This window comes from Petromyzon marinus, chromosome 79, assembly GCF_048934315.1.
Source record: "Petromyzon marinus isolate PM22_M1 ecotype Great Lakes invasive population chromosome 79, UKy_Petmar_22M1.pri1.0, whole genome shotgun sequence".
In the NCBI taxonomy this organism is placed as follows: domain Eukaryota; kingdom Metazoa; phylum Chordata; class Hyperoartia; order Petromyzontiformes; family Petromyzontidae; genus Petromyzon; species Petromyzon marinus.
Window position 1 is genome coordinate 23,316,963 of NC_133745.1, and position 17,633 is coordinate 23,334,595.

The window sequence follows — 17,633 nt, forward strand, 5'->3', positions numbered from 1 at the left end:
GTCACCGTTAACGTGGTGATTATCATTGGTGATGGTGGTGGTAGTGGTGGTGATGGTGGTGATGATGATATTAGTGATGGTGATTGTAGTGATGGTGGTGATGGTGGTGATGGTGGTAGTGATGGTGATGGTAGTGGTGGTAGTGATGGTGGTGGTAGTGGTGGTGGTGATGGTACCTCCTCGCGGTGCCGGACTGGCAACTCTGTCGTGGACAGCGCTGTGGGGGGAGATCCAATTTTGATTGGCTCCTCCCCTCATGGCATATGTGTCCACCACAGGGGCTAAACGGGGGCTCTGGACGGGTGCGAGGGGCTGGTAACCCCTCCACCTTCAATTAATTACCACGAAACCACTAATTAAACTGAAATATGTAACAACTAAGCTTGTGCCGGAGGCCCCGGGGGGCCAGGCGTCTATGATGTCTCCTGGCCAAACCCCAATTGGCGGAGCCAGGAGATTGAATACCTACCCTCGGGGCTACTCCAGAAACAACGAAAAGCCACTACGGGTGGCCACGTGGAATGTTCGAACGCTCACTGCAGAGGAGAGGCTGCCACTCCTCTGTCGGGAGCTGGACCGGTACCGCCTGGATCTATGCGGCATTCAGGAGGTCCGGTGTACCGGCTCTGGCTCCTGCCACCATGAGGGGTGGACAGTCCTCTACTCGGGGCAGCAGACTGCCAAACAACAGGGTGTGGGTCTTCTTTTGAACAAAAGAATGAAGGGGGCGTGGGAGCGTGGCGGTGAGGTGTGGGAAGCTGTAAGCCCCAGGCTACTTTGGGCTCGCCTTCCCATCAACCGGAGGCGAGGAATGGTGGTCGTGGTTACTTATGCCCCCACCGAAGATGAACATCCGTGGAGGGATGCAGGCAAAGCCGATGAGTCAGATGCCTTCTATGACCTCCTGTCACAGGTGCTGGCTAAAGTGGCCCCTCGGGATAAAGTCATCATGTTGGGTGACTTCAATGCCCGAGTTAGTCATGATACTGGCACCTGGTCTGGAGTGATTGGAGGGCACGGGCCAGATCAGCTCAATAACAACGGTAGGAGGCTGCTAGATTTTTGTGCAGCCCATGGGCTTGTAATTACCAACACGCTGTTCCGGCATCGGCGCATCCACACAACATCATAGATGCATGCCGGGTCCAAGCAAGAACATCTGCTGGACTACATAGTGACGGACCAGCGAATGCGAGCCCATGTCCTTGACACCAGGACCTACCGTGGAGCTGATCTGCCCTCTGACCATCGACTAGTCATCTGTAAGATGCGCCTGCCATTCTTCCACTCCGGTGGTGGGTGTACACCCAGGACCCCATTCCAACCTAAAGTGGCCTGGTCTCAGTTATCTGATGAAAGTTGCAAGCGAGAATTTCATCATCGCTTGTGGCTGGGATTGGCATCGTCCCCGACTCCTCCTGATGTCGAGGGTAAATGGGCGAGGTTTAGGACTGTGACTCATGCAGCTGCAATGGCTGCTTTGGGTACGCGGTCCAGACCTCCCCAGACACCCTGGATGACAGAGGAGTTGTTCAGGATGGTTGAGAAAAAGCGACAGGCCCACTGTCATCGGCTACAGAATCCCACGTCAGAGAATGAGGAGGCTTACCGCAGCCTTCGCTCGGAGGTTCGGAGAGCCGTGAGGTGCTGCAAGGATGGGTGGTGGTCGCGGGTTGCTGAGGAGATGGAGTCTGCCTCAGTGGCCCGTGATCACAATTCTCTATTTAACTCCATCAAAAAAGTAACCTGCAGCGCCACACCTATTACCATCATTAGGGGAAAAAACGGTGATCCAATTTCCGACCCCCAGGAACAGGTTCGCAGATTTGCTGAGCATTTCTGTGAGGTCCTGGGGGAGGGAAAATCCCTCAGCCAGGAAAACATCGTGGCACAAAGTGAGGATGACCCTGCTGAGGCTGCGGTGCCTCAAATATTGGATGAAGTCACCCCCTGTGAGTGGCTGGCTGAGGTGCCATCTGCTGAGGAAGTATTGAAGGCGATCCGGAGTCTGAGACCAGGAAAGGCAGCGGGCAGAGATGATCTCCCAAGCGAAATGCTGAGGGAGGGTGGCGTTTGTGCACAGACTGCCCTATATGACATCATAACAACAGTCTGGACCACTGGACGGGTTCCGCAGGATTGGAAGGATGCCCTGGTGGTCCCCCTCTTTAAGAAGGGGGACCGCACAGACTGTAACATCTACAGGGGCATCTCACTCCTCAGTGTGCCGGGAAAGGTCCTGGCAAGGATTATTCAGCATCGCCTTGCCAGGCACGCTGAGGAGAGGCTTGCGGAGCCCCAATGCGGTTTCAGGAAAGAGCGGTCCTGCACAGATGCCATATTTTCTGTCCGTCTGCTACAGCAGAGGTGTAGGGAATTCCAATAAGACCTACATCTCTGCTTTATTGACCTGGTCAAGGCCTATGATACCATCATTAGGCCTGGGCTCTGGGTCGTTCTTCATGCTTTTGGAGTACCTGACCCTCTGCTCACGATCATTAAGGACCTTCATGATGGTGAGCGGGCCCGGGTAAAACTACGTGGCCGGGAGTCAGAGCCATTCCCTGTACACCTTGGGGTGCGACAGGGATGTCCTCTGGCTCCCACATTATTTAACATCTATTTTGACCACGTAGTTCGTGAAGCCTTCAATAGCTGTACCGGGGGAATCTCCATATGGTACAGATATAATGGGAGGCTAATCGATGCCCGGGTGCGGTCAAGGGATGGCTCCCTATTGCTCAACCACGTTATGTATGCTGATGATTTGGTAATAGCTGCTCAGTCAGAGGAGGAGTTGGAGACGCTGCTGCTGAGACTGGAGCGTGCCACTAAGAGGTGGGGCCTTACCATCAGCCCCACCAAAACTAAGCACCTGCCTGGGTATTTTGTACCATCAGACACTCCACCCCCACAACTCCCAATCGGTGATGGGGCAGTTGTGGAGAGAGTGGAGAGTTTCCCATACCTGGGCAGTGTGCTTATGACTGGCTCCAGTTTAACAGCAGAGGTCTCACTCCGAATCAGTCGAGCGGCAATATCTTTTCATCGGTTGCGTAACGCTGTGTGGAAGCTACCTGGTCTGTCGCTCCGCACTAAGCTTCAGGTCTTCTCGGCCACGGTCATTCCCTCCCTTCTCTATGCTTGCGAAACGTGGACCCCCCTAATGGAACATCTTCGCCGGTTAGAAACATTTAGGCTGGCCTGCCTACGATCCATCCTGGGTTTAACCAGGCTGGATTGTGTGAGAAGCTCACAAATCCTTGAAAGATCTGGGCAAGGTCCCATCGGTGAGCTCCTCCGGCGGGCAAGGCTGCAATGGCTGGGTCATGTAGCCCGCATGCCCAGCCACCGCATGCCGAAACAGCTTTTGTTCGGCCGGATTGAGGGGGCAAAGCGGGCGCGGCACGGGCTAGAGAAGAGATGGAGTGATGTGGTACAGGAGGACGTGGAGCTGAGTGGACTTGCCGATGACCGGTACCAGCGGTGTCAAGATCGGCCTCTGTGGAGGAGGCTCGTGAAGGACGCTACTGGGCAGTTGGAGGCAGTCGCCCTCCAACAACAACGGAGGGCGGAGGAGCGACGCTCACAACAACGAGCGGAGCGCCGGGTGGCTAAAGCACAGCAGGTTGGCACAGTAGGGGGCACAGGTGGTGCATCAGCCAGTCATCTCAGTCAGTCGACCCGTGGCACCTGGGTCTGCCCCGTGACCTCCTGCCAGCGGGCGTTCGACACTTCACGTGGCCTCAGGGTGCACATAGCCTGGCACAAGCGTCGTGGTGACGTCACCGCCACTTAGTGGCGAATGGCGGTTGTTGTTGGTGATGGTAGTGGTAGTGGTGGTAGTGGTGATGATGGTAGTGGTGGTGATGATGTTGGTGATGATGATATTAGTGATGGTGGTGATGATGTTAGTGATGGTGGTGGTGATGATGGTGGTAATGATGATGGTGGTGATGATGATGGTAGTGGTGGTAGTGATGGTGGTGATGGTAGTGGTAGTGGTGGTGATGGTGGTTGAGATGATGATATTAGTGATGGAGGTGGTGGTGATGGTGGTGATGATGATATTAGTGGTGGTGGTGGTGATGGTGGTGATGATGATGTTAGTGATGATGGTAGTGGTGGTGATGGTGGTGGTGATGGTGGTGGTGATGGTGGTAGTGGTGGTAGTGATGGTGGTGAAGGTGGTGGTAGTGGTGATGATGGTAGTGGTGGTGATGTTGATGATGATGATATTAGTGATGGTGGTGATGTTAGTGATGGTGGTGGTGGTGATAATGGTGGTGATGGTGGTGATGGTGGTGATGATGATGTTAGTGATGATGGTAGTGGTGGTTGTAATGATGGTAGTGGTGGTGATGATGGTGGTGATGGTGGTAGTGGTGGTAGTGATGGTGGTGGTAATGGTGGTGATGGTGGTGGTAATGGTGGTGATGGTGGTAGTGGTGGTAGTGATGGTGGTGGTAGTGGTGGTGATGGTGGTGCTGATGATGTTAGTGATGATAGTAGTGGTGGTTGTGATGGTGGTAGTGGTGGTGATGATGTTAGTGGTGGTAGTGATGGTGGTGGTGATGATGATGATGATGGTATTGATGGTGATCGTGATGGCGGTGATGATATTAGTGATGGTGGTGATGATGGTAGTGGTGGTAGTGGTGGTGGTAGTGGTGGTAGTGATGGTGATCGTGATGGTGGTGATGATGGTGATGGTGGTGGTGATGATGGTAGTGATGGTAGTGATGGTAGTGGTGGTAGTGGTGGTAGTGGTGGTGGTGGTGATGATGGTGATGATAGTGGTGGTGTTGGTGGTGGTGATGATGATGATGGTGGTGGTGGTGATGGTAGTGGTGGTGTTGGTGGTGGTGATGGTAGTGATGGTGATGATGGTGATGGTGGTGATGGTAGTGATGGTGGTGGTGGCAGTGGTGGTACTGGTGATGATGGTAGTGATGGTAGTGGTGGTGGTGGTAGTGGTGGTGATGATGGTGGTGATGGTGGTGGTGATGGTGGTGGTGGTGATGGTGGTAGTGATGGTGATGATGGTGATGGTGATGATGGTGATGGTGATGAAGGTAGTGGTGGTATTGGTGGTGGTGCTAACTCACTCGCGCGTCGATTCTTCATCATAACGATGGCGCTGAGGAACATGAGGATCTCAATCTCCCTCTGAGAACGCAGAGACGCACACAGACAGAGGCAAAGCTCCCCCAGGTAGCTCACGCAGTGCGTAGGGGCAAGTGCTGTTAGGAGCGAGTCGCAGCCGGACACTCACCCACTCACCCACTCACTCACCCACTCACCCACTCACTCAACCACTCACTCAACCACTCACCCACTCACTCAACCACTCACCCACTCACCCACTCACTCAACCACTCAACCACTCACCCACTCACCCACTCAACCACTCACCCACTCACTCACCCACTCACTCACCCACGCACTCACTCACTCACCCACCCACCCACTAACTCACTCAACCACTCACTCACTCACCCACTCACCCACTCACTCAACCACTCAACCACTCACCCACTCAACCACTCACCCACTCACCCACTCACTCACCCACTCACTCACTCACCCACTCACCCACTCACCACTCACCCACTCACCCACTCACTCACTCACTCACCCACTCACTCACTCACTCACCCACTCACTCACCCACTCACTCACTCACTCAACCACTCAACCACTCACCCACTCAACCACTCACCCACTCACCCACTCACTCACCCACTCACTCACTCACCCACTCACCCACTCACCACTCACCCACTCACTCACTCACCCACTCACCCACTAACTCACCCACCCACTCACTCACTCACTAACTCACCCACCCACTCACCCACCCACCCACTAACTCACTCACTCACCCACTCAACCACTCACTCACTCACCCACTCACCCACTCACTCACCCACTCACTCACCCACTCACCCACCCACTCACTCACCCACTCACCCACCCACTCACTCACTCACCCACTCACCCACTCACTCACTCACCCACTCTCCCACTCACTCACCCACTCACTCACTCACAGGCTAGGTGCAGTACAACCCATGTCACCTGCAGGGTCTGTCACGTGACCTCCTCCTCATGCACCTAGCCTGGCACAGCAGTACAACCCATGTCACCTGCGGGGTCTGTCACGTGACCTCCTCCTCATGCACCTAGCCTGGCACAGCAGTACAACCCATGGCACCTGCAGGGTCTGTTCCGTGAGGTCCTCCTCCTCATGCACCTAGCCTGGCACTGCAGTACAACTCATGCCACCCGAAAGCCTATGGTCTTGCCTCGTTATCCCAAGCCGTTGAGAGCTCACCGTACCCGGCGGACACGCACTAGGCCGCTACGGTAATTTGAAGCCTAAGGTCTTACCTAGTTTTCGCTGCCAGGGAAAGCCCACCGTCCCCGGCCGACACGCACTAGGCCGCTACCGTAACTGGAGGCCTACGGTCTTACCTAGTTTTATCCCGCCGGGGAAAGCCCACCGTCCCCGGCCGACACGCACTAGGCCGCTAACGTAACTGGACGCCTACGGTCTTACCTAGATTTTTTCCCGCCGGGAAAGCCCACCGTCCCCGGCCGACACGCACTAGGCCGCTACCGTAACTGGACGCCTACGGTCTTACCTAGTTTTTTTCCCGCCGGGGAAAGCTCGCCGGCCCGGCCGACACGCACTAGGCCGCTAACGTAACTGGACGCCTACGGTCTTACCTAGTTTTTCCCGCCGGGGAAAGCTCACCTTACCCGGTAAAGCACGAGGCCGCTACGGTAACTGACAGCCTACGTCGTACCTAGTAATCCGCGCCGGGGAAAGCGTCACTTTCTCCGGCTATCTACCAGGCCGCACATCTCACTTGGAAGCCTACGGTCTCGCCTAGTTTAAATATCACCGATGGCTCGGCTTTCCAGGCGGAGCTTATCTAGGCCGCATGGGGGTCGGGGTCGATGCGGCGCTACAACATTCATTGACCATAATGGTGAAGTATGGTCAACCCCCCCCACTCGTAACCCAGTCGAGACACCCACAGAGACCCATAGATACCCACATACACCCAGAGACCCATAGAAACCCATAGAGACCCATAGACTGTCAGTGACCCATAGACTGTCAGTGACCCATAAACACCCATAGACCTATAGACACCCATAGAGACCCATAGACACCCATAGAGACCCATAGATACCCAGAGACACCCATAGAGACCCATAGAAACCCATAGAGACCCACAGAGACCCATAGACTGTCAGTGACCCATAAACACCCATAGACCTATAGACACCCATAGAGACCCATAGACACCCATAGAGACCCATAGATACCCACAGACACCCATAGAGACCTATAGACACCCATAGAGACCCATAGAAACCCATAGACACCATAGACTGTCAGTGACCCATAGATACCCACAGACACCCACAGAGACCCATAGACTCTCAGAGACCCACAGAGACACCCACACAGAGACCCACAGACTCTCAGTCACCCACAGAGACCCATAGAGACCCATAGAGACCCACAGAGACACACAGACTCTCAGTCACCCACAGAGACACACAGATACCCATAGAGACCCATAGACTCTCAGAGACCCACAGAGACACCCACAGAGACACACAGAGACCCATAGAGACCCACAGAGACACACAGAGACCCACAGAGACACCCACAGAGACCCATAGACTCTCAGAGACCCACAGAGACACCCACAGAGACACACAGAGACCCACAGAGACACCCACAGAGACCCACAGACTCTCAGTCACCCACAGAGACCCACAGAAACACCCACACAAAGACCCACAGAGACACCACACAGAGACCCACAGACTCTCAGTCACCACACAGAGACCCATAGAGACCCATAGAGACCCATAGACACCCACAGACACCCACAGAGACCCACAGACACCCACAGAGACACCCACAGAGACACCACACAGAGACCCACAGACACTCAGTCACCCACAGAGACACACAGAGACCCATAGAGACCCACAGAGACACACAGAGACCCACAGAGACACACAGAGACACACAGACACCCACAGAGACACAGAGACACACAGACACCCACAGAGACACCACACAGAGACCCACAGACACCACACAGAGACCCAGAGACTCTCAGTCAACCCCACAGAGACACACAGAGACCCATAGAGACCCATAGACACCCACAGAGACACCACACAGAGACACCACACAGAGACACCACACAGAGACACCCACAGACACTCTCAGTCACCCACGCAGAGACACCCCCACGGAGACACCCCCACGGAGACAGACACACACACACACGCACACAACCGCACGGAGAGCCCCGACGTTCCGGGTACGTACCCAGTCGAAGTCGCACGAATTACCGTCCTCCCTGTCGCTGGGCAGGGCTGAGCAGAGCGGCGGAAGCTTCCTCACGGCGAGGAAGGCGACGCTGAGGGTGGCGCTGAGGGCGTAGTAAGGTCGCAGCAGCCATCGGCTGAGAGCCGGGAGGTGGTAGATGAAGGCGCAGAGGGAGGTGATGATCGCCATGGTGGGTGGGTGAGTGGGTGGGTGGGTGAGTGAGTGGGTGGGTGGGTGAGTGAGTGGGTGAGTGGGTGGGTGGGTGAACAGCTGGGTGGGTGGGTGAGTGAACAGCTGAGTGAGTGGATTTGCTGTGAGTGTTCTTGTGTTGACCTTCTAAGGGGAGTGGACGTGACTCTGAGTGCCCTCTGGTGGCTGGCTGTTGGTATTGTCAGGTCGTTGATTGGTGGGTGGGTGGGTGAGTGGGTGGGTGAGTGGGTGGGTGAGTGGGTGAGTGAGTGAGTGGGAGAGTGAGTGGGTGGGTGAACAGCTGGGTGGGTGGGTGAACAGCTGGGTGGGTGGGTGAGTGAATAGCTGAGTGAGTGGATTTGCTGTGAGTGTTCTTGTGTTGACCTTCTAAGAGGAGTGGACGTGACTCTGAGTGCCCTCTGGTGGCTGGCTGTTGGTATTGTCAGGTCGTTGATTGGTGGGTGGGTGAGTGGGTGGGTGGGTGAGTGGGTGAGTGAGTGGGTGAGTGGGTGGGTGAGTGGGTGGGTGGATAGGTGGGTGGGTGAGTGGGTGGGTGAACACCTGAGTGAGTGGATTTGCTGTGAGTGTTCTTGTGTTGACCTTCTAAGGGGAGTGGACGTGACTCTGAGTGCCCTCTGGTGGCTGCTGTGGGTATTGTCAGATCGTTGATTGGTGGGTGAGTGGGTGGGTGAGTGGGTGGGTGAGTGGGTAGGTGGGTGGGTGGGTGAGTGAGTGAGTGGGTGAACAGCTGGGTGGGTGGGTGGATGTACAGCTGGGTGGGTGGGTGAGTGAACAGCTGAGTGAGTGGATTTGCTGTGAGTGTTCTTGTGTTGACCTTCTAAGGGGAGTGGACGTGACTCTGAGTGCCCTCTGGTGGCTGGCTGTTGGTATTGTCAGGTCGTGGGTGGGTGGGTGAGTGAGTGGGTGAGTGGGTGGGTGAGTGGGTGAGTGGGTGGGTGGGTGAGTGGGTGGGTGGGTGAACAGCTGGGTGGGTGGGTGAACAGCTGGGTGGGTGGGTGAGTGAACAGCTGAGTGAGTGGATTTGCTGTGAGTGTTCTTGTGTTGACCTTCTAAGGGGAGTGGACGTGACTCTGAGTGCCCTCTGGTGGCTGCTGTTGGTATTGTCAGGTCGTTGATTGGTGGGTGGGTGAGTGGGTGGGTGGGTGAGTGGGTGAGTGAGTGGGTGAGTGGGTGGGTGAGTGGGTGGGTGGATAGGTGGGTGGGTGAGTGGGTGGGTGAACAGCTGAGTGAGTGGATTTGCTGTGAGTGTTCTTGTGTTGACCTTCTAAGGGGAGTGGACGTGACTCTGAGTGCCCTCTGGTGGCTGGATGTGGGTATTGTCAGGTCGTTGATTGGTGGGTGGGTGAGTGAGTGAGTGGGTGAGTGGGTGGGTGAGTGGGTGAGTGAGTGAGTGGGAGAGTGAGTGGGTGGGTGAACAGCTGGGTGGGTGGGTGAACAGCTGGGTGGGTGGGTGAGTGAACAGCTGAGTGAGTGGATTTGCTGTGAGTGTTCTTGTGTTGACCTTCTAAGGGGAGTGGACGTGACTCTGAGTGCCCTCTGGTGGCTGCTGTTGGTATTGTCAGGTCGTTGATTGGTGGGTGGGTGGGTGAGTGAGTGGGTGAGTGGGTGGGTGAGTGGGTGAGTGGGTGGGTGGGTGAGTGGGTGGGTGGGTGAACAGCTGGGTGGGTGGGTGGGTGAACAGCTGGGTGGGTGGGTGAGTGAACAGCTGAGTGAGTGGATTTGCTGTGAGTGTTCTTGTGTTGACCTTCTAAGGGGAGTGGACGTGACTCTGAGTGCCCTCTGGTGGCTGGCTGTTGGTATTGTCAGGTCGTTGATTGGTGGGTGAGTGGGTAGGTGGGTGGGTGAGTGGGTGGGTGAGTAGGTGGGTGGGTGAGTGGGTGAGTGGGTGGGTGAGTGGGTGAGTGGGTGAGTGGGTGGGTGGGTGAGTGAGTGGGTGGGTGAACAGCTGGGTGGGTGGGTGAACAGCTGGGTGGGTGGGTGAGTGAACAGCTGAGTGAGTGGATTTGCTGTGAGTGTTCTTGTGTTGACCTTCTAAGGGGAGTGGACGTGACTCTGAGTGCCCTCTGGTGGCTGGATGTGGGTATTGTCAGGTCGTTGATTGGTGGGTGGGTGAGTGGGTGGGTGAGTGAGTGGGTGGGTAGGTGGGTGGGTGAGTGGGTGGGTGGGTGAGTGGGTAGGTGGGTGGGTGGGTAGGTGGGTGGGTGGGTGAGTGAGTGTATGAGTGAGTGGGTGAGTGGGTGGGTGGGTGAACAGCTGGGTGGGTGGGTGAGTGAACAGCTGAGTGAGTGGATTTGCTGTGAGTGTTCTTGTGTTGACCTTCTAAGGGGAGTGGACGTGACTCTGAGTGCCCTCTGGTGGCTGGCTGTGGGTATTGTCAGGTCGTTGATTGGTGGGTGGGTGAGTGGGTGGGTGGGTGAGTGGGTGAGTGAGTGGGTGAGTGGGTGGGTGAGTGGGTGGGTGGATAGGTGGGTGGGTGAGTGGGTGGGTGAACAGCTGAGTGAGTGGATTTGCTGTGAGTGTTCTTGTGTTGACCTTCTAAGGGGAGTGGACGTGACTCTGAGTGCCCTCTGGTGGCTGGATGTGGGTATTGTCAGGTCGTTGATTGGTGGGTGGGTGAGTGGGTGGGTGAGTGGGTGAGTGAGTGGGTGAGTGGGTGGGTGGGTGAGTGGGTGAGTGGGTGAGTGAGTGAGTGGGAGAGTGAGTGGGTGGGTGAACAGCTGGGTGGGTGGGTGAACAGCTGGGTGGGTGGGTGAGTGAACAGCTGAGTGAGTGGATTTGCTGTGAGTGTTCTTGTGTTGACCTTCTAAGGGGAGTGGACGTGACTCTGAGTGCCCTCTGGTGGCTGGCTGTTGGTATTGTCAGGTCGTTGATTGGTGGGTGGGTGAGTGGGTGGGTGAGTGAGTGGGTGGGTAGGTGGGTGGGTGAGTGGGTGAGTGGGTGGGTGGGTGAGTGGGTGAGTGAGTGAGTGGGTGAGTAGGTGGGTGGGTGGGTAGGTGGGTGGGTGGGTGAGTGGGTGGGTGGGTGAACAGCTGGGTGGGTGGGTGGGTGAACAGCTGGGTGGGTGGGTGAGTGAACAGCTGAGTGAGTGGATTTGCTGTGAGTGTTCTTGTGTTGACCTTCTAAGGGGAGTGGACGTGACTCTGAGTGCCCTCTGGTGGCTGGCTGTGGGTATTGTCAGGTCGTTGATTGGTGGGTGGGTGAGTGGGTAGGTGGGTGGGTAGGTGGGTGGGTGAGTGGGTGGGTGTGTGAGTGGGTGGGTAGGTGGGTGGGTGGGTGAGTGAGTGGGTGGGTGAACAGCTGGGTGGGTGGGTGAACAGCTGGGTGGGTGGGTGAGTGAACAGCTGAGTGAGTGAATTTGCTGTGAGTGTTCTTGTGTTGACCTTCTAAGGGGAGTGGACGTGACTCTGAGTGCCCTCTGGTGGCTGGCTGTGGGTATTGTCAGGTCGTTGATTGGTGGGTGGGTGAGTGGGTGGGTGAGTGAGTGGGTAGGTGGGTGGGTGAGTGGGTGAGTGGGTGGGTGGGTGAGTGAGTGGGTGAGTGGGTGGGTGGGTGAGTGGGTGGGTGAACAGCTGGGTGGGTGGGTGAACAGCTGGGTGGGTGGGTGAGTGAACAGCTGAGTGAGTGGATTTGCTGTGAGTGTTCTTGTGTTGACCTTCTAAGGGGAGTGGACGTGACTCTGAGTGCCCTCTGGTGGCTGCTGTGGGTATTGTCAGGTCGTTGATTGGTGGGTGGGTGAGTGGGTGGGTGGGTGGGTGAGTGGGTGGGTGGGTGAGTGGGTGAGTGGGTGGGTGGGTGGGTGAGTGGGTGAGTGGGTGAGTAGGTGGGTGGGTGGGTGAGTGAGTGGGTGGGTGAACAGCTGGGTGGGTGGGTGAACAGCTGGGTGGGTGGGTGGGTGAACAGCTGGGTGGGTGGGTGAGTGAACAGCTGAGTGAGTGGATTTGCTGTGAGTGTTCTTGTGTTGACCTTCTAAGGGGAGTGGACGTGACTCTGAGTGCCCTCTGGTGGCTGGCTGTTGGTGTTGTCAGGTCGTTGATTGGTGGGTGGGTGAGTGGGTGGGTGGGTGAGTGAGTGGGTGGGTAGGTGGGTGGGTGAGTGGGTGAGTGGGTGGGTGGGTGGGTGAGTGGGTGAGTGAGTGGGTGAGTGGGTGAGTGGGTGGGTGAGTGGGTGAGTGAGTGGGTGAGTGGGTGGGTGGGTGAGTGGGTGGGTGGGTGAACAGCTGGGTGGGTGGGTGGGTGAACAGCTGGGTGGGTGGGTGAGTGAACAGCTGAGTGAGTGGATTTGCTGTGAGTGTTCTTGTGTTGACCTTCTAAGGGGAGTGGACGTGACTCTGAGTGCCCTCTGGTGGCTGCTGTGGGTATTGTCAGGTCGTTGATTGGTGGGTGGGTGAGTGGGTGGGTGGGTGGGTGAGTGGGTGGGTGGGTGAGTGGGTGAGTGGGTGGGTGGGTGAGTGGGTGAGTAGGTGGGTGGGTGGGTGAGTGAGTGGGTGGGTGAACAGCTGGGTGGGTGGGTGAACAGCTGGGTGGGTGGGTGGGTGAACAGCTGGGTGGGTGGGTGAGTGAACAGCTGAGTGAGTGGATTTGCTGTGAGTGTTCTTGTGTTGACCTTCTAAGGGGAGTGGACGTGACTCTGAGTGCCCTCTGGTGGCTGGCTGTTGGTATTGTCAGGTCGTTGATTGGTGGGTGGGTGAGTGGGTGGGTGGGTGAGTGAGTGGGTGGGTAGGTGGGTGGGTGAGTGGGTGAGTGGGTGGGTGGGTGGGTGAGTGGGTGAGTGAGTGGGTGAGTGGGTGGGTGAGTGGGTGAGTGAGTGGGTGAGTGGGTGGGTGGGTGAGTGGGTGGGTGGGTGAACAGCTGGGTGGGTGGGTGGGTGAACAGCTGGGTGGGTGGGTGAGTGAACAGCTGAGTGAGTGGATTTGCTGTGAGTGTTCTTGTGTTGACCTTCTAAGGGGAGTGGACGTGACTCTGAGTGCCCTCTGGTGGCTGGCTGTGGGTATTGTCAGGTCGTTGATTGGTGGGTGGGTGAGTGGGTGAGTGAGTGGGTGGGTAGGTGGGTGGGTGAGTGGGTGAGTGGGTGGGTGGGTGAGTGGGTGAGTGAGTGGGTGAGTGGGTGAGTGGGTGGGTGAGTGGGTGAGTGAGTGGGTGAGTGGGTGGGTGGGTGAGTGGGTGGGTGGGTGAACAGCTGGGTGGGTGGGTGGGTGAACAGCTGGGTGGGTGGGTGAGTGAACAGCTGAGTGAGTGGATTTGCTGTGAGTGTTCTTGTGTTGACCTTCTAAGGGGAGTGGACGTGACTCTGAGTGCCCTCTGGTGGCTGGCTGTGGGTATTGTCAGGTCGTTGATTGGTGGGTGGGTGAGTGGGTGGGTGGGTGAGTGGGTGGGTGAGTGGGTGAGTGAGTGAGTGGGTGAGTGGGTGGGTGAGTGGGTGGGTGGATAGGTGGGTGGGTGAGTGGGTGGGTGAACAGCTGAGTGAGTGAATTTGCTGTGAGTGTTCTTGTGTTGACCTTCTAAGGGGAGTGGACGTGACTCTGAGTGCCCTCTGGTGGCTGCTGTGGGTATTGTCAGGTCGATGATTGGTGGGTGAGTGGGTGGGTGAGTGGGTGGGTGAGTGGGTGAGTGAGTGAGTGGGTGAACAGCTGGGTGGGTGGGTGAACAGCTGGGTGGGTGGGTGAGTGAACAGCTGAGTGAGTGGATTTGCTGTGAGTGTTCTTGTGTTGACCTTCTAAGGGGAGTGGACGTGACTCTGAGTGCCCTCTGGTGGCTGCTGTTGGTATTGTCAGGTCGTTGATTGGTGGGTGGGTGAGTGGGTGAGTGAGTGGGTGGGTGAGTGGGTGGGTGGGTGGGTGAGTGGGTAGGTGGGTGGGTGAGTGGGTGGGTGGGTGAGTGAGTGGGTGGGTGGGTGAGTGAGTGAGTGGGTGGGTGGGTGAGTGAGTGGGTGGGTGGGTGAGTGGGTGAGTGAGTGAGGGAGTGGGTGAGTGAGTGGGTGAGTGAGTGGGTGGGTGAGTGGGTGGGTGAGTGAGTGGGTGGGTGAGTGGGTGGGTGGGTGAACAGCTGAGTGAGTGGATTTGCTGTGAGTGTTCTTGTGTTGACCTTCTAAGGTGAGTGGACGTGACTCTGAGTGCCCTCTGGTGGCTGCTGTGGGTATTGTCAGGTCGTTGATTGGTGGGTGGGTGGGTGGGTGAGTGGGTGGGTGAGTGAGTGGGTGGGTGAGTGAGTGGGTGGGTGGGTAGGTGGGTGAGTGAGTGGGTGAGTGGGTGGGTGGGTGAGTGGGTGAGTGGGTGGGTGAGTGAGTGGGTGAGTGGGTGAATGAGTGGGTGAGTGGGTGGGTGGGTGAGTGGGTGGGTGAGTGAGTGGGTGGGTGAGTGAGTGAGTGGGTCGGTGAGTGAGTGGGTGGGTGGGTGAACAGCTGAGTGGGTGGATTTGCTGTGAATGTTCTTGTGTTGACCTTCTAAGGGGAGTGGACGTGACTCTGAGTGCCCTCTGGTGGCTGCTGTGAGTATTGCCAGGTCGTTGATTAGTGGGTGGGTGAGTGGGTGGGTAGCTGAGTGGGTAGCTGAGTGCGACCTCTAGTGGCTGCAGTGAGTTTTCACCCATGAATTAATCGATATTCACCAACTCAACCATCACCCACCCACTCACTAACTCACCCACTCACTCACCCACTCAATCACCCACTCACTCACCCACTCACTCACCCACTCACCCACTCACTCACTCACACACTCACCCACTCACCCACTCACTCACTTACCCACACATCCACCCAGTCACTCACTCACCCACTCACTCACCAACCCAGCTACTTTCCCACTCACTCACCCACACACTTACTCACCCATCCACCCACTCACCCACCCACCTACCCACTCACCCACCCACTAACTCACCCACACACCCACTCACTCACCCACCCACACACTCACTCACTCACCCACCCACCCACTCACTCACTCACTCACACACCTACCAACCCACCCACATACTCACCCACTCACTCACCAACCCACCTACCCACTCACCCACCCACACATTCAAACACCCACTCACTCACTCACCCACCCAACCACCCACCCACTCACTCACCCACTCACTCACACACCAACCCATCCACCCACTCACCCACCCACCTACCCACTCACCCACCCACTAACTCACCCACCCACCCACTCACTCACCCACCCACCCACTCACTCACCCACCCATCCACTCACTCACTCACCCCCTCACCAACCCAGCCACTCACCCACCCACTCACTCACCAACCCATCCACTCACTCACTCACTCACCCACCCACCCACACACTCACCCACTCACCAACCCACCCACCCACTCACCCACCCACTCACTTACCCACCCAACCACCCACTCACTCACTCACCCACCCAACAACCCACCCAACCACTCACCCACTAACTCATCCACCCACTCACTCACTCACCCACCCACACACTCAACCACTCACCCACTAACTCTCCCACCCACCCACTCACTCACCCACCCACACACTCACTCACTCACTCACCCCACCCACCCATCCACCCTCCCACTCACTCACTCACCATCCCACCCACCCACCAACTCACTCACTCACTCACCAACCCACCCACCCACTCACTCACCCACTCACTCACTCACTCACCCACCCAACCACCCACCCACTCACTCACTCATCCACTCACCCACCCATCCATCCACTCACTCACTCACTCACCCACTCACTCACTCACCCACCCACCCACTCACTCACCCACTCACTCATTATCCCACCTAATCACCCACTCACTCACCAACCCACCCACTCACTAACTCACCCACCTACCCACTCACTCACCCACCCACTCACTCTCTCACTCACCCACTCACCCACTCACTCACTCCCCCACTCACTCTCTCACTCACCCACCCACCTATTCACTCACTCACCCACCTACCCACTCACTCACCCACCTACCCACCCACCTACTCACTCACTCACCCACCTACCCACTCACTCATCCACTCACTCACCCACTCACTCACTCACCCACTCACTCACTCATCCACCCACCCACTCATTCACCCACCCACCCACCCACTCACTCACCCACTCACTCATTATCCCACCTAATCACCTACTCACTCACCAACCCACCCACTCACTAACTCACCCACCTACCCACTCACTCACCCACTCACTCTCTCACTCACCCACCCACCCACCTACTCACTCACTCACCCACCTACCCACTCACTCACTCACTCATCCACCTACCCACTCACTCATCCACTCACTCACCCACTCACTCACTCACTCCCCCACTCACTCTCTCACTCACCCACCCACCTACTCACTCACTCACCCACCTACCCACTCACTCACCCACCTACCCACCCACCTACTCACTCACTCACCCACCTACCCACTCACTCACCCACTCACTCACTCACCCACTCACTCACTCACTCATCCACCCACCCACTCATTCACCCACCCACCCACCCACTCACTCACCCACTCACTCATTATCCCACCTAATCACCCACTCACTCACCAACCCACCCACTCACTAACTCACCCACCTACCCACTCACTCACCCACTCACTCTCTCACTCACCCACCCACCTACTCACTCACCCACCCACCCACCTACTCACTCACTCACCCACCTACCCACCCACCTACTCACTCACTCACCCACCTACCCACTCACTCATCCACTCACTCACCCACTCCCTCACTCACCCACTCACTCACTCACTCATCCACCCACCCACTCATTCACCCACCCACCCACCCACTCACTCACCCACTCACTCATTATCCCACCTAATCACCCACTCACTCACCAACCCACCCACTCACTAACTCACCCACCTACCCATTCACTCACCCACTCACTCTCTCACCCACCCACCTACTCACTCACCCACCCATCCACCTACTCACTCACCCACCCACCCACCTACTCACTCACTCACCTACCCACTCACTCATCCACTCACTCACCCACTCACTCACTCACTCATCCACTCACTCACCCACTCATCCACCCACCCACTCACTCATCCACTCACTCACCCACT

The 17,633-nt window shown here is 57.0% G+C and overlaps 2 protein-coding genes across 4 annotated transcripts in view; both read right to left on the bottom strand.

The window, feature by feature from the left end:
* The window catches only part of LOC142907475 (thioredoxin-related transmembrane protein 2-like), a 36,205-nt gene extending 27,459 nt beyond the window's left edge, over nt 1–8,746 (bottom strand). The window contains exons 1-2 of one of the 3 annotated variants that reach the window (XM_076057032.1): nt 8,369–8,729; nt 5,109–5,169 (exon numbers count right to left, since the gene is read on the bottom strand). In XM_076057032.1, coding sequence (XP_075913147.1) covers nt 5,109–5,169; nt 8,369–8,557 — 250 coding nt within the window. In that variant the 5' untranslated portion in view covers nt 8,558–8,729. Of the gene's footprint in view, nt 1–5,108; nt 5,170–8,368 lie in introns of all 3 variants that reach the window. The other 2 variants (XM_076057031.1, XM_076057030.1) reach the window with 2 other exon arrangements.
* LOC142907476 (uncharacterized) overlaps nt 1–17,633 on the bottom strand; it is a 478,656-nt gene that overhangs the window by 289,941 nt on the left and 171,082 nt on the right. The gene's annotated exons all lie outside the window — the stretch shown is intronic.